Here is a 16,366-nt window from a genome sequence, read left to right on the forward strand (position 1 = left end):
TTTTGTCTCCATAGGTGTTGTAGTATCTATCACTAACTCAGTTGTCCATTAGTAGGGGGTCTCAGAAAAACCAAACTATTTTAATTTTTATTTATTTATTTATTTATGGGTGTGTTGGGTCTTCGTTTCTGTGCGAGGGCTTTCTCTAGTTGCGGCGAGCGGGGGCCACTCTTCATCGTGGTGCGCGGGCCTCTCATTATCGCAGCCTCTCTTGTTGCGGAGCACAGGCTCCAGATGCGCAGGCTCAGTAGTTGTGGCTCATGGGCCTAGTTGCTCTGCGGCATGTGGGATCTTCCCAGACCAGGGCTCGAACCCGTGTCCCCTGCATTGGCAGGCAGATTCTCAACCACTGCGCCACCAGGGAAGCCCAACCAAACTATTTTAAAGAGGCTAATTCTAATAGAAGTCTTCTCTGAGACTTGGTGAGACTTCAGTATTTTTTCACCTGCTGCCCTCTTGTGCCTGAAGAATGTAAACTTAGGCCTGGATCACTTGAAATTTTTACTTATTGTCTAATGAGTACAAATTTTGTATATAGCACTGTGCTGACCCTTAAGGCTCTTGCTGCCAGATTTTTTCAGAGAATCTGGATTTATATAATAGCAAGAAGAGTGATAGGCCAGATAGTTAAAATGAGGTAGAGAAGCTACAAGACACTGGAGAAGTGGTGGGGGAGGAGAGGGGTGGGGTGTATGTGGTAGTGCTCCCACAGAAAGCCACAAGAGCTGATAGGTGCGCCAGGGTCACCTCCATGGCCTTTTTTCTTTTCTTTCTTGGAAGCCCTGGATATTCTGATTTGGTAGTTAGAAGAGAGGGGGCCCTGAACCTGTTTTTTCTTTTTCTTTTTTAAATATACTCCTCATCTTGCATCTGATGTGCAGCCAGGTTTGGGAACCACTTTTCATTCCCATCACCTGCCCTCCACCTCGTTCTAAACAGGAGAAAGTAGTTAAGTTAGATCAAATGAGTGCCTTATGGAATTGGGAAATCTAAATGTAGGGTGGGAGCTGGAGCCTGCTGAACCCCACAACCCGCTCCTGTCCCTTTGCCTTGAAGGCACTAACAGCAGGCCCAAGAAGATTCAGGGAAGGTACATACCTGTTTCTGCCAGCAGTTTCACATTCATTCTTGACCAAGATAAAGGGAAAGCTATCTCTTGAGGCTTTCTTAAGGTACACTTCTTGTAGCGGGGTGTATAAGTTCAGCAGAGATGTGACAGAGGCCTTTGAGTGTGAGGTCGCTAATCCTCAGCCAGGCAAGACTTGCAAAAGTCTCTTCAACCGTTTTGGTTAACCAGTTACCCTAAATTTGTGAAGTCAGTGACAGTCTATTCTTACTGACAGAGGAGAAGACTGAGATGAAAAAGACATTGTAATAACCTGAAATCATAGGTGACAGCAGCTAAAATCCTGGCCCAGGAAACATTGCCTTTCAACATTTTCTGAGAAGGTCCTGAAATGATACGATGAATCAGTCATAGATCCCCCTCTAGGAACAGAGAGTAGAGAGGTTAGCTGTAGGGAACAACCTCTTCCCCATCTTCCTTCACTAACCCCTTCCCTCTGGCCTGGCCACACTTGGTGGTTTGGGTTTGAATGTAGCCTCTTAGGTGTCTGCAGCTGTATTGTCACCATGGCAGCATGTCACCCCACTGTTTCGCTCTGGGCTCTCACAGCTCAATCGCCAGTCTCTCTGTTTCTGGGCACAGGCAGCTCGTGGACATGCCCCTTCATCTAAGAAACCGTGCCCTTTGGCGCCCTGCTTTACTCCTCCTCCGGTCTCCCACTTGCTGCACATGCCCACCTCCTCCGCTGACACTGGATCCTTGTTCGTCTTCTTTCCCACGAGTTTGATCTTAACTTCCTGTAGGAGCAAATTTCCATTCTCCAGGAGTGTGAGCTGTACAGCCAAGGCTTCTTCATCCGTTGCCCTCCACTCACCTCTGTTGGTATAGCTAGAATGCGCTCAGCTCTTTCCCTCAGAATAACAGCCAGAAAGGGGGAGATCACATAAGGGCCGAGCAGATGGTGGGTACAGATTTAGCTGAAGAGTTCAGATCTACGAGAAGGAGGGGCTTCCATGACAACCAAGGTTAGATGATCCATTGAGCTGGGCCTGTCCTTTGGGCATCTTTCAGGGTAGGGGAATTTATCTTTTTAACCCGAAGAATCACCACTAGGCTGAAGCATTGCTTTTAGGATCCCCCATGGGTCTGTGTCATAGACAGAGATAAAAGGGGAAGCAGAAAGGAGGATTTAGTTGCGGGGTATGGTTGTTAATAAGGCTAAGGCTGCGCGTGGAGGAGTAGAAACCGTGGCAATTGACTCAAGGCCCCAGGATACCCACCCCTGTAAGCTTCAACAGAAGTCTCTTTTCACGTGAGCCCATGAAGAAAGAGGGTGCGAGTGAGACTTGTGAACGGAAGATACTCCTCAGGACCACTTAGCATTTCCCCTGAGCACTTTGCTGTTGGGAGACCATCTCCTAGGTGCAAGCAGCTGCTGCCATCCCTGCCCGGGCCCGACCCAAAGACCCAGATTCCTGGTTATTGGTGATCCTGTTTTAAATCTCAGATGTATGATTTGAGGTATGTAGAATTGTTCCTGCCTCTTAAACTTGCCTTTGTCTTACAGCAACCGGTAAGGAGGAGAAGGGGAGAGAGCTCTTTCGATATTAACAACATTGTCATCCCAATGTCAGTCGCTGCAACCACCCGTGTAGAGAAGCTACAGTACAAGGAGATCCTTACTCCCAGGTAGAGGCCCTGGGTGATGGGCTCTTCTTGCTGGTCTTCCTGTCATTGCCCCTTTCCCTCTCCTGGTCACTGAGCTTTGGGGCCTAGCCTCGGCTGTTTTCTCTTTAAGAGAAGGTCTACCTGATCAGAGTGAAATTATTTCTTTACATAATTTTCTTCCATTATATGAGCACCAACCAGACCACAGGCCACAAACTGGCTATAGACATGTTTTGTTTGATGCATACAAATATGTTTTAAAATATTGAATTTGTTGTTAGCATCAAAGCAAGATTTCACATATGAATGTTTATTTCCAGTTTTTGTTGACACATCAAAAGCTTGGGCAACCCTGTATACGCATTCCCATGTGGTAGCGATCAGCTGGTGCTGGGGAGTGCTGGCCCCACAAACAGGTTCTTTTGCTTGAGTTTGTAAGTCTCCCAGCTCTAGTCCCACCCTCAGCCTGCTTCCCCTGTTTCTGCCCCTTGTGCGCATTTGAGTGTGGGACCTCTTAGAGAGGCCCCAGGGCTAAGCAGGCCCAGCAGAGAGCAGTGTCACTTGCAGGTGGAGAGCTCTCGTTCTTGCACGGATGTGCTTATCCTGCCCCAGGCTGCCTGCCATCTCACAATTGTTCCTTCCTGGTTTTGCAGCTGGCGGGAGGTTGATCTTCGGTCTCTGAAGGGGAGTCCTGAAGAGGAGAATGAGGAGGTAAGGGCCTGGGCGCTCCCTCTTAGAAGAGCACACGCACTCATGGGTGCACACACTGCAGACGCCTCAAGACCTGTGGGTGTCAAGTGCAAGCTCATTGTATTCCTGTCCTGACCAGGAAGAGCCTAGTGTGGGGTGGGGCTGCTTCTAGAATTGGTCTACGCACTTAAACTTGACTTCCTGGAGGAAAGGGGGGATCGATGAAGATGCTCTTTTGCAGATCGAGGACCTGTCTGACGCAGCCTTCGCCGCCCTGCATGCCAAATGTGAGGAGATGGAGAGGGCTCGGTGGCTGTGGACCACGAGTGTGCCCCCTCAGCGGCGGGGCAGCAGGTGATGGGGCAGGCACAGGCCTCCAGGGCCTATGGAGGGAGGGTCAGCGGGGAGTTTGGACCCTAGCTGTGTCCATGGAGTTGCCACTTAGTTGTTCTTCATATTCATTCCCTGTTGATGGCCGAGAATGCAGACGTTCTGTGGTGTTTGTTGGGACTAATGAGGGTACAAGCAGTCAAATGCTGGACCCTTGCTGAGTGGTGACTGTCCAGTTCTGACAAACTCCGGTGATCTCCCGGGGTCCAGGGGTAGGCTGTCTGTGGCATTTGGAGGCTGATTGGGGGTTGTAGTGATTGGATTAGAGGAGCTTTGGAGGCCTCACCACAAGTTAACCTTCCTTTGAACAGTAGAGTTTGATTTTTGTGGTCTTGCTTTACTTGGAAGAACTGTCCTGCCCTCTTCTCCCTTTAGTGTTACAGTGAGAAGCCCTCAGGATTCTCAAGTAGAAATATTTAGGGCTCTTGTTTTTGCTTTTTTCTTTGCCTGCAGTTTTCGAAGTCTGGGCTAATTCCCCTTCCCCTGTGAATCCACTGGGCACTGAGCCAGGGATTACCCCCAGCGTTGTTCGGCCGTGGCCTTTTCTTGGGATGACAGGCGTACACAGCTCTTAGACGCCGTGTTGTGTGCCTGCCCGTGTGCACGGCAGTGGTAGGAAGTGAGGGGTCTGTGGTTCCTCGGAGAGAACTGCTGGTGTCAGTCTGCCTCGGCTCCTCTGGTCGGGAAGCTTTTTTCATGCCTCCTCCCCAACCCAAAAAACAAACGCATAAGAAATTCCCTATTACCCAGGCACTCAGATTTGCGCTTCTTGGTATACAGGTCTTACAGGTCATCAGACGGCCGGACAACGCCCCAGCTGGGCAGTGCCAACCCCTCCACCCCTCAACCCGCCTCCCCTGATGTCAGCAGTAGCCACTCTTTGTCCGAGTTCTCCCACGGGCAGTCCCCCAGGAGCCCCATTAGCCCAGAACTGCACTCAGCCCCCCTCACTCCCGTGGCTCGGGACGCTCTCCGACACCTGGCCAGCGAAGACACCCGTTGCTCCACACCAGAGCTGGGGCTCGACGAACAGGTGAGGAACGCTGCCTTTCCGTGGGCTTAGCGGGGCGGCGGATGGGATTGCTGGGGGGCAGCACCTGCTCAAGATGGATCTTCATTTTATGGATCCCCCCCCCCCCCAATTTGAAGGGGACAGGGGACTGAACTTGAAGTTGACTTTCTGAAGGTACCATGGAACTGGCCATCGTTAAAAGGTTGCCCACTCTGATGATTTTCTCTGGGCCAGCCCAGGAACTCCAGAGAGACTGGCCATGGCCTCCCGTCCACACGTCTGGGGAAGGAGGCGGGCTGGGACTGGGTCCTCACCAAGGCATCTTGTCTGCCCACAGTCTGTCCAGCCGTGGGAGCGGCGAACCTTCCCCCTGGCGTACAGTCCCCAGGCAGAGAGTGAGGACCAACTGGATGCACAGGAACGGGCGTCCCGCTGCACTCGGCGCACCTCAGGCAGCAAGACTGGCCGGGAGGCAGAGGCGGCGCCCACCTCGCCTCCCGTCATTCCCCTCAAGAGTCGGCATCTGGCGGCGGCAGTCACAGCGCAGCGCCCAGCTCACAGATGAGTGGGATAGGAGAATCTAGACAGACTCACGATTGGCATTAAAGCTTCAGAGATCTCTGCGTTTGATATTCAAACATCATATGCCGAAAATTTTCACAGTTTTTAGTGAATTTAAGGAATTTAGATTCTACTTTGATATTTTTTTTCTTGTTTTGATTTTTGTTTTGTTTATGTTTTGGTTTCCATGTTTTATCGTCACACACCTGAGCACTTCCTCCAGTTGGCAAACAGTTCAGGATAAGACCCTGCTGGCCTGGTCCTGGCACATCCTCTGCACTGTTGAATCACTGGACTTAGCGATGTTGGATGATCACCCCTCTCTCGCGCCCCTGTGGGCAGCGTGGGACAGCCAGGCGGGCAGAGGGAAAGGAACCTCCAGCTCAGCATCGCCCCCTGAGGTTAGGGTGGGGGGGAGCAGTGCGCTCTGGGCTCGCACCCCGTCCCCTCTGTTGCTTGGCTCAGCTCCGGCCCTCCCGGCTCGGTCCCCTTGGTCGTCTGGGCTGGAGCACCTCCACCAGAGCCTCTTGGCCCGAACTAACTGCCAGCTGTTCTCACCCAGCTCTCAGCTGACAGAATGGCTTCCCCTTGTCACCCAGGTCTTGGAGACCTGTTCTGGGTTTCCTCTGTATTTGGTCATCCCTGTTTTGACTCCTTAACTGCGGTAACCTGGCTGCGGCTGCTCAGGTCCCCATCCTGCCCCTTCGTGTCCTCTCATCTGCTCTCCCACACCATCCACCCACCCCCGCGCACAGTCCTTCCACTTGGAACCTTTTTCCCACCTAACCTGGTCTATGGAGGTAGGGTTAGGACTACTTAACCTCTCTTCCCACTCCCCTGCAGACTCTAGCGGGTCTTGGAAATGAGCGGCCATCTCTCGTGTATAATTCTGTTTTCACTGAGTCATTTGGTCGTATTTCCCCACCCCCAGCCAGTTCCCTGTCAGTGTCTGTCAGCTCCTTCCTCTTCCGAGCTCCCTTGCCTGTGTAACACTGTCTGGTCCTAGCTGTGGTTCCCATCACGCCCCATCACCCCCGTCACCCCCCCCCCCCACCCCGGGTTAACCTTGTGCCTGTCTCATCCATGATCACGTCACCAAAAAGGGGGACAATAAGGACTTTTTTTTTTTTTTTTTTTTTGCCATTTTGTAATCGTATAAAAATAGTAGACAAACTGCTTAATGGTTGGGGTTTTTTCACAATTTTCAACATTAGTGATTTTTTTTTTTTGATTCTGTTTGCAAGTTAAAGGGTTTGTCATTGTTTCTTTAAAAAACAATAATGCACCATATCCCTATGCATAAAGTGCTTCTTCTATTTATAAGGTTGAAAATTCTGAATAACCCTTTTAGCATTGTAAAAAAAAAAAAAGAAAAAAGAAAAAAGAACAAAAAAACCTTGTATTTTGTAAATATTTTCTTTTCCTGCTTTGAGCTGTGTATTGGCAGCGAAACATGTAGCTGTCTTTGTTCTATAGAAATGCTTTTCTTCAGAGAAGCTGATCTTTGTTAATGTCTTGATTCTGTTCGCAAAGCACAGACTAGTGCTTAAAAAAAAGGAAGGAAAAATTGAAAAAAATAATAAAAAAAAGTTACAGAATGTTGCATGCCAGGCCTTTCTTGTTACTGGACATGGTGCTGGTGGCGGCTGAGGAGCAGCTCTCTGGGGCCTCTCGCTGGCTCTGAACCTTGGGGGGTCTCCACTGTCTTCTGGGCACCGGGCAGGGGCCTCTCGCTGGCTCTGAACCTTGGGGGGTCTCCACTGTCTTCTGGGCACCGGGCAGGGGCCTCTCGCTGGCTCTGAACCTTGGGGGGTCTCCACTGTCTTCTGGGCACCGGGCAGGGGCCTCTCGCTGGCTCTGAACCTTGGGGGGTCTCCACTGTCTTCGGGGCACCGGGCAGGGGCCTCTCGCTGGCTCTGAACCTTGGGGAGTCTCCACTGTCTTCGGGGCACCGGGCAGGGGCCTCTCGCTGGCTCTGAACCTTGGGGAGTCTCCACTGTCTTCTGGGCACCGGGCAGGGGCCTCTCGCTGGCTCTGAACCTTGGGGAGTCTCCACTGTCTTCTGGGCACCGGGCAGGGGCCTCTCGCTGGCTCTGAACCTTGGGGAGTCTCCACTGTCTTCTGGGCACCGGGCAGGGGCCTCTCGCTGGCTCTGAACCTTGGGGGGTCTCCACTGTCTTCTGGGCACCGGGCAGGGGCCTCTCGCTGGCTCTGAACCTTGGGGGGTCTCCACTGTCTTCTGGGCACCGGGCAGGGGCCTCTCGCTGGCTCTGAACCTTGGGGGGTCTCCACTGTCTTCTGGGCACCGGGCAGGGGCCTCTCGCTGGTTCTGAACCTTGGGGGGTCTCCACTGTCTTCTGGGCACCGGGCAGGGGCCTCTCGCTGGCTCTGAACCTTGGGGGGTCTCCACTGTCTTCTGGGCACCGGGCAGGGGCCTCTCGCTGGCTCTGAACCTTGGGGGGTCTCCACTGTCTTCTGGGCACCGGGCAGGGGCCTCTCGCTGGTTCTGAACCTTGGGGGGTCTCCACTGTCTTCGGGGCACCGGGCAGGGGCCTCTCGCTGGCTCTGAACCTTGGGGAGTCTCCACTGTCTTCTGGGCACCGGGCAGGGGCCTCTCGCTGGCTCTGAACCTTGGGGGGTCTCCACTGTCTTCGGGGCACCGGGCAGGGGCCTCTCGCTGGCTCTGAACCTTGGGGGGTCTCCACTGTCTTCTGGGCACCGGGCAGGGGCCTCTCGCTGGCTCTGAACCTTGGGGGGTCTCCACTGTCTTCTGGGCACCGGGCAGGGGCCTCTCGCTGGCTCTGAACCTTGGGGGGTCTCCACTGTCTTCGGGGCACCGGGCAGGGGCCTCTCACTGGCTCTGAACCTTGGGGGGTCTCCACTGTCTTCTGGGCACCGGGCCGGGGCCTCTCGCTGGCTCTGAACCTTGGGGGGTCTCCACTGTCTTCGGGGCACCGGGCAGGGGCCTCTCGCTGGCTCTGAACCTTGGGGGGTCTCCACTGTCTTCTGGGCACCGGGCAGGGGCCTCTCGCTGGCTCTGAACCTTGGGGGGTCTCCACTGTCTTCTGGGCACCGGGCAGGGGCCTCTCGCTGGTTCTGAACCTTGGGGGGTCTCCACTGTCTTCTGGGCACCGGGCAGGGGCCTCTCGCTGGCTCTGAACCTTGGGGGGTCTCCACTGTCTTCTGGGCACCGGGCAGGGGCCTCTCGCTGGCTCTGAACCTTGGGGGGTCTCCACTGTCTTCTGGGCACCGGGCAGGGGCCTCTCGCTGGCTCTGAACCTTGGGGGGTCTCCACTGTCTTCTGGGCACCGGGCAGGGGCCTCTCGCTGGCTCTGAACCTTGGGGGGTCTCCACTGTCTTCTGGGCACCGGGCAGGGGCCTCTCGCTGGCTCTGAACCTTGGGGGGTCTCCACTGTCTTCTGGGCACCGGGCGGGGTCCTCTCGCTGGCTCTGAACCTTGGGGAGTCTCCACTGTCTTCTGGGCACCGGGCAGGGGCCTCTCGCTGGCTCTGAACCTTGGGGAGTCTCCACTGTCTTCGGGGCACCGGGCAGGGGCCTCTCGCTGGCTCTGAACCTTGGGGGGTCTCCACTGTCTTCTGGGCACCGGGCAGGGGCCTCTCGCTGGCTCTGAACCTTGGGGAGCCTCCACTGTCTTCTGGGCACCGGGCAGGGGCCTCTCGCTGGCTCTGAACCTTGGGGGGTCTCCACTGTCTTCTGGGCACCGGGCAGGGGCCTCTCGCTGGCTCTGAACCTTGGGGGGTCTCCACTGTCTTCTGGGCACCGGGCAGGGGCCTCTCACTGGCTCTGAACCTTGGGGGGTCTCCACTGTCTTCTGGGCACCGGGCAGGGGCCTCTCGCTGGCTCTGAACCTTGGAGGGTCTCCACTGTCTTCTGGGCACCGGGCAGGGGCCTCTCACTGGCTCTGAACCTTGGGGGGTCTCCACTGTCTTCTGGGCACCGGGCAGGGGCCTCTCGCTGGCTCTGAACCTTGGGGAGTCTCCACTGTCTTCTGGGCACCGGGCAGGGGCCTCTCACTGGCTCTGAACCTTGGGGGGTCTCCACTGTCTTCTGGGCACCGGGCAGGGGCCTCTCGCTGGCTCTGAACCTTGGGGGGTCTCCACTGTCTTCTGGGCACCGGGCAGGGGCCTCTCGCTGGCTCTGAACCTTGGGGGGTCTCCACTGTCTTCTGGGCACCGGGCAGGGGCCTCTCGCTGGCTCTGAACCTTGGGGGGCCTCCACTGTCTTCTGGGCACCGGGCAGGGGCCTCTCGCTGGCTCTGAACCTTGGGGGGCCTCCACTGTCTTCTGGGCACCGGGCAGGGGCCTCTCGCTGGCTCTGAACCTTGGGGAGTCTCCACTGTCTTCTGGGCACCGGGCAGGGGCCTCTCGCTGGCTCTGAACCTTGGGGGGTCTCCACTGTCTTCTGGGCACCGGGCAGGGGCCTCTCGCTGGCTCTGAACCTTGGGGGGTCTCCACTGTCTTCTGGGCACCGGGCAGGGGCCTCTCGCTGGCTCTGAACCTTGGGGGGTCTCCACTGTCTTCTGGGCACCGGGCAGGGGCCTCTCGCTGGCTCTGAACCTTGGGGGGTCTCCACTGTCTTCTGGGCACCGGGCAGGGGCCTCTCGCTGGCTCTGAACCTTGGGGGGTCTCCACTGTCTTCTGGGCACCGGGCAGGGGCCTCTCGCTGGCTCTGAACCTTGGGGGGTCTCCACTGTCTTCTGGGCACCGGGCAGGGGCCTCTCGCTGGCTCTGAACCTTGGGGAGTCTCCACTGTCTTCTGGGCACCGGGCAGGGGCCTCTCGCTGGCTCTGAACCTTGGGGAGTCTCCACTGTCTTCTGGGCACCGGGCGGGGTCCTCTCGCTGGCTCTGAACCTTGGGGGGTCTCCACTGTCTTCTGGGCACCGGGCGGGGTCCTCTGATGGTCACCAGAGAGAGAGAGTGGTTCTCACCGGGGTGGGGGTAAGAGACGCCAGGAGGAAGGGGGTCTTCGTAAATCGTCTTTTGTTGTTGTTGTTGGATGTAAGTAAATTGATCCACTGCTCTTAATGTTCCTTCCTCTAGTGAGGCCAGCGCTGTGACGTTTTTTTATCTATTCTAAATTGCTCTTTAATGGAGATTTCACTTTCCATCATCAACCTTTTCTGGGGTTGAGGTCACTGCAGACATGTATATACTTTGCATGGAACCTGAGCTGGTTCTCAGCAGCTTTCCTTCTGAGGAGGCTATGCTTGATTTTCTTTGTACAAGATGAATAAGTGGGCAGGCCTGCTTCTCTCTTTACTTCCTTTTTTCCCCTTTTTTTTTTTTCATAGCAGTCAAGTTGACATAGCCAATGCAGCTGCCTCTCCTGACTATGAAACCTACGAGTTCTGAGGTAGCATTTCTCTTTGGCTGCCCTGTTGCTGCTTCTATAGTTGCAGTTAAGACCTGCTCTACTTAAGCTTCTGTCTGCAGTGGCTAAAGCACATCAGGAAAAGCTGAGAAAAGTAGTATTTTGAAACTGTATGAAAAAGGCCTGAGTGTTACAACCTTGACCTAATTATTAAGGAACAATAATATGATGGGTTTTGCTCTGTTTTCCTTTGTAGCATTGCCAAGGGCTACCTGGTATCCCTATCTTGATCTAGCAAACACTCTCCAATCTATCATAAGGCTCAAAGGAGAGAGGAAAGCAGCTCTGTAATCCTGGAAGGAATCTAGCCATTCATTCAGCTGATTGGCCTAGTGTTCTGCCTCAGCCCCAGGCCCCTAGGCTAATTTCCAGGGATAAAAAGATTTCATAGAGCCACCCCAGCCTTCTCAGGTTTGAATACAGTGGGCTGGGTCTTACAAACTGAGTGCAGCCTTGTGAGCTCAACCACAAGGGCATTGCCCTTTGAGTTGGACCAGGATGGTTTGCCAGCACCAGAATGAGAGAATCACCTGAAAATGAATAAGTCTGAGAGCTCTTTTCACCTTCAGGGCCCCAGACCCAGCTGGTAAATCATGATGTCCAGGTTTTAACAATATTGTCATTTCCTGTGAGCTAAGTTCTCTAAGGCTGGGAAAGGACTTGCAAATCATACATCATTTTCTGGTCCTTTGAATCCATACATGGAGGCCTTATTTAATCAGAGTAATAACTTTATTTTCCAAATTCACTTTTACAGCAACAGTGTAAATCATTTGTTAAAACACACAATACACCATATGGACATTCACAGACAGGAAGCTAAGCTAAGATGGTTTCATGTCCCTCCCCCCACCCTCAAAATTAACGAAGAAATCATGGGACTTGCAAGTGCCAGAAATTGTCCTGCCCAACACTGCAAATTCACGAGGCTAAGTCCATTAGGAGGTGAGACTCTGGGTCAGTGCCCAGGGTAACGCTTTTCAAAGCTGAAGAGAAACCAGAAGTCTCTTGAAGCCACAGATCTGTAGATAGGACAAGCTGATGACCTCCACCTCTGCCCTCATCCCTGCCTCTTTGCTTTCCTTGGAGGCCAGAGATTAAAGGGTGACGAGATCTTAGCAGCTACTAGAAGTACAGGCTGTGTGTCCGGAGCTGGTGGGAAAGGTGACGTGGAGGTGCCAGCAGCTTAAAGGAAAGGATGCCAGCGTGTTTGGGAGGCATGATTGCGGGCTTGGGAACCCCGCAAAAGGGCAGCAGGTCACAGCAACGATATCTCCGGATTCCTCCACAAGCCTCACTGCCTGCACCTGGCCGGGAAGGAGATGATGGGAACTAGCTGGCAGCCTGTGGCACCTGTCGGTGAGAAGGTGAAATCCCAAGGGACCTCTAGCACACGTGGTTGAAATCAGGAAGAAAAGTGTTACCAGGCCTTGGACTCCTGCTCTCCAAGACTCCCCTTTGCCCAGTGGTAACTCTCCTACAGGCTCCTCTCCCCCCACCGCCCCACCAGGAGCCCAACAAGCAGTTGCAAACAGGATAGTCTCACCACTGAAGCCAGTTTAAATGGAACTTCTGATAAAGTGAATGCAGAGCTTGAAGCGACCAGGCGGATAGTGTATCCTATCTAGCCCACCCGAGGGACACCAACCCTGGAAGAAACGGCGGCGGGGGAGTGCCCAGCCCTGGGGAGGGGGGGTCGTCCTCGTTGACGGTTCCAAGCCAGCGTTGCGCTCTGCAGGCTCCCTGCCAGCACTGACCTGATGACCCTAAACCACGCTCTTCAGGCTGCTCCCAGCAGCCCACGCAACGCGAGGCGCCCGCTGAGTGAGGCCCTCGGAATAAGGTACTGAAGAGCGGGGCGCAGAAACTGCAGGGAGAGGTTCAGGAAGTGCAGCCAGAATCGGTGGCAGTAATGAGGGGCTGCATCTCTAACGGCCACCAGATCTTCACACCAAGTTTCCTCTTTCTTCCTCAGAACCCTTCCAAGACCAACTGGGACTCAGAGGACAGAGGAGAGCCTCACTGCGGGAAGGTTTGGGCCCAGATGATCCTCTGGCTGCAGATGAAGCGTCTGGCCCTGGACTCCATCCCAGCCCCATAGGGTTGCCTTTAACCCTAACCCAAATCAGAAGCGGCAGAACCAGGCCGAGGTTGCTGATTTTCTTCAAACAGCAGATTTCTACAAAGGCTGCTTCCCTTTCCCCATGGCAGGAGATGGGTTTCATGCAAGGTCAGCAGGGGCTCTGGCCAAGGATTTGGAAATGGTGTCTCCTGACCTGTCACCCTTGTCAGGCGGCTCAGGCCCCTGGGGCTGGTCCAGGGCAGGCAGTGCATCCCAACCCCTGCTGTGGCCGTCAGGCCCCTGGTGGGGAGGCCTGGGCCAGCCTTCCTGCGGGAGAGCTTGGAGCGGGACCCCGGGCTGAAGGGCGGGCTGCAGACCTTTCCCCAGCGGGCACTCGTGACGCAGGGAGTTGGACGACCCTCTCTCAGGGCTGCTGTGGGGCTTCTCCAGGGCCATCTTCACCACAAGACACACTGCCCCCTGCCTGACAGAAGGGAGCCCCGGGGGCGGGGAGGGGGTACCATAACTTCTGTCCTCCTCCTGGGCTTCAGGCCTTCTTTGCAGCTGAGGATTCTCAGATGTCAGCATCTGGTCTCTGTTGGGTCCCAGATGTTGATGAAAGTCTTTCAAAAATTGGGAGGCCCCACAGAAGAGAGTCACACTGGCCTTCTGGATCCAAGTCCCAGCTGGGGGGGTGAGAGACATCTAGGACTCCCATGGGGGGGGTGGGTTAGAAATCTCTTTACAAGCATTTCAAGATACATGCGTCTTTTTTTTTTTTTTTTTTCTTTCTTTTCACTATCATAGTCACTCTGGTGAATCCAAGCATAAACAGACAAATCCGACTACAACGCGACAGGGTGCAGGTGGGGAGGGAGGGGCGACATCTATGTATATGTTCAGCTGCTCCAGGAGGACAAGACAGCATTGCTTCCAGCTGAGACTGGGGGAAGAACCATTTCCGAGGGGGCATGTTTCCCTTTTTGGGGTGTGGAGGGCTGATTGTATGCACTTGGGGTTGAGCAGCGGCTGGGCTCTCTGAGAGGCTGGCAGTCACAAGCTGGGGCAGACGTAAGGAACGGAGGGAGCGTGGTCCTGCCCTGGGGGCCTTGCCTGCCCATCCCCGTGCCATCTCTGGCATCCAGGACGGCCAACCTGCTGCCAGCTCGGCACAGGAAGGGAACCAGGCCTTCTGGGAGAAAAGGCTCTCCAAGTAAACACGGCATAAACGTCCAGGGTCACTGCGAACCCCACCCTGGCTCCCATCTGGGATGGGGGCACGGGCAGGGAACCGAGTAAGGCCATCAGGTTCATTGTGAGGGACATACCAGCTGGATGAGTACAACTTAGACTGAGAGACTGAGGTCCCCCGCCGTGTCTGGGCTTTGCCCTCCTTGACTTTCCCCCTTGGTTCAGAGGAGGTGCCTCCCCATCTAAACAATGTCCGTTACTGAGAAGGGGGGTGGGGTGAGGCTGGGAACGCGGGACGGCGTGACGTAATGAGGGGTACAGGCAGTGGCTGGGCTCCGCACGGCAGACACAGGCATGGTGGGGCAGACAGGTGGCTGCGGTGGCCGTGGGAGGGATGAGAGGTTCAGGAGCCTCCTCCCAGGTCCCCATACACTCCAGAGATGCCAGAGGCCCAGGCTTGGGAACAGGCGGATGTCCCCCAAGAGGCACAAGTCCTTACAAAGAACCGGTTAGCCCTAAAGTCCCAGGTCTGTGAGGTGCCAGAATCGTGGCTGCAGTTCCAACCTTCAGAACTCAATAAAACAGGGTTTCCGCGGGGCAGAGGGAAGCCCCTCAGCTCAGGACCCCCACCCTGCGGGGAGGGAGAAAGAGGCCAGCGCTCGGATGCCACTCCCGCAACCTTCCTTCTCCTCCCGCCCCCTGCCCTTCGTGGTGTAAGCCCTTCTCCCTCCAGAGGGTGGCACGCCGACCCGCAGCAGACCCCGGGCCCCCAAGAACTGGAGGCCACTTGGTCCAAGTTCGCTGTGGGCGGCAGAGGCTGTGCCCTGCCTGCTGCGCCTCCGGGCCGTCCTCAGCATCTCCTCCCTGAGCTCCTCCTCCTCCGGTATCCTCACGCCCCCCACACCCCCTCTCACCTCGCCCTCCCCCCCTGCCCAGCCCCCCCGCCCCCGCACCCTGTCCTGCTCCAAAGGTGGCCCTACGCCTGTGGTTCCACCAGCGCACCAAGTGTCGAGTCCCTTGTTGCCGCTGCTGCCTCTGTGACACCCCCAGGATGGGGCGCCCCCCAGGCCCTTGAGAGTCCCCAGAAGCAGCTTTCAGAGCCTCTCCTCCTCCCTCGTGCACTCAGAGGGGGGAAAAAAAAAGAAAGTAACTGCCCAAGGAAATTCTGGGTAGGGCCATCTTTTTAAAGGTTTTTAAAATATTTTATTATGATTGGCCCGCCCGTCAATTTGGAAAGATGACCTTGGCTCTCGTTCCAGTGACCGATTTGGAAGTCCCGAGCCAGGGGTGAGCGACAAGCAGGTTACGTGATTAACCGATTAACCGATCTGTGAGGAGCAGCTGGGGGAGGGCAGAGGGCGAAGGGCCAGATCACTATTCTTTTTTTCCCACACTCTCTCACTCTCTTCTCTCCACGATTATTGACCGCCCCGGGGGCCTGATCACAAACCCTGCTTGGCCAGGGAGGCGGACACCTCATCGGCGAGCGTGGCCAGCTGCGGTGCGTCTACCATGTCGATGCTGCCGGTGGAGGAGACGTTGCTGAGGTGCCGTGGGGACGTGTCCCCCGACACCACGGGCGACTTGTACACAATCTCCGCCCCGTGGTCGGTCTTGGCTTTGGCGTTCTCGCGGAAGGTCAGCTTGTGGGTTTCGATCTGCAAGAGAGGAGAAGGCAGGGTGAGGCCGAGAGGCCCCGCCAACTGCTGGCCTTGGGTGGGAGGGAGGCGTGGTGGGGACCACAGTTTCATCGTTTCCCAATGGCTAAGCTTCTGCAGGGTCCTGGTCACCTGCCAGCCAGCCTCCCAGGCCCCCTCTCCAGAGGCAGCGGCCACTGTGAGTTTCTTGTGTACCCTTCCAGAGGTAGGCCACACACGCAAACATGTGTATGTGTGAGTAGAGAAAAAAAAATACCATACATAAGGCAACGATATCCACATGCTTTGCACTTTGGTGCTTAGACTTAATACCTTGCATTGTCATCAGTACACAGCTCCCTCACTGCTCGCTGAGGGCTGTGTGGTTTCCCGTGGCAGCAGATGGACCAAAATGTATCAAAATGTATCCACGCCCCTGTGGGTGGATATTTAGGTTGTTCCAGTCTTTTGCTCTCACAGATAATGCTGTGTTTGAATAACCTTGTAGGCATATCATTTCACACGTGCACTGTAAGTGTATCCCAGAAGTGGAATTGCTAGTAGGTCAAAAGGCGTGCGCGTTTTATTTTGACGTACACACATTGCCAAATTGCAAATGAAAGCGTGGAAGGAGAGGCTGGAGGAGATTCAGGGATGGGGCCAGAGCCCCTGCCGTGCAGCTGTGAGCCACACACAT

At 55.3% G+C, this 16,366-nt stretch overlaps 2 protein-coding genes across 8 annotated transcripts in view; one reads left to right on the top strand and one right to left on the bottom strand.

Moving 5' to 3' along the window:
* Window positions 1-6,977, top strand: part of KANSL1 (KAT8 regulatory NSL complex subunit 1) — a 186,673-nt gene extending 179,696 nt beyond the window's left edge. For 6 of the 7 annotated variants that reach the window (XM_036835746.1, XM_036835751.1, XM_036835752.1 and 3 more), the window contains 5 exons: window positions 2,634-2,755; window positions 3,388-3,445; window positions 3,666-3,778; window positions 4,595-4,847; window positions 5,164-6,977. In XM_036835746.1, coding sequence (XP_036691641.1) covers window positions 2,634-2,755; window positions 3,388-3,445; window positions 3,666-3,778; window positions 4,595-4,847; window positions 5,164-5,391 — 774 coding nt within the window. In that variant the 3' untranslated portion in view covers window positions 5,392-6,977. The remainder of the gene's footprint in view (window positions 1-2,633; window positions 2,756-3,387; window positions 3,446-3,665; window positions 3,779-4,594; window positions 4,848-5,163) is intronic. The other variant, XM_036835750.1, reaches the window with a different exon arrangement.
* A 4,515-nt stretch (window positions 6,978-11,492) lies between these two features.
* Window positions 11,493-16,366, bottom strand: part of MAPT (microtubule associated protein tau) — a 110,309-nt gene continuing 105,435 nt past the window's right edge. Inside the window, 1 exon segment of the mRNA XM_036836816.1 lies at window positions 11,493-15,690. Coding sequence (XP_036692711.1) covers window positions 15,475-15,690 — 216 coding nt within the window. The 3' untranslated portion in view covers window positions 11,493-15,474.

This window comes from Balaenoptera musculus, chromosome 20 (assembly GCF_009873245.2).
Source record: "Balaenoptera musculus isolate JJ_BM4_2016_0621 chromosome 20, mBalMus1.pri.v3, whole genome shotgun sequence".
In the NCBI taxonomy this organism is placed as follows: domain Eukaryota; kingdom Metazoa; phylum Chordata; class Mammalia; order Artiodactyla; family Balaenopteridae; genus Balaenoptera; species Balaenoptera musculus.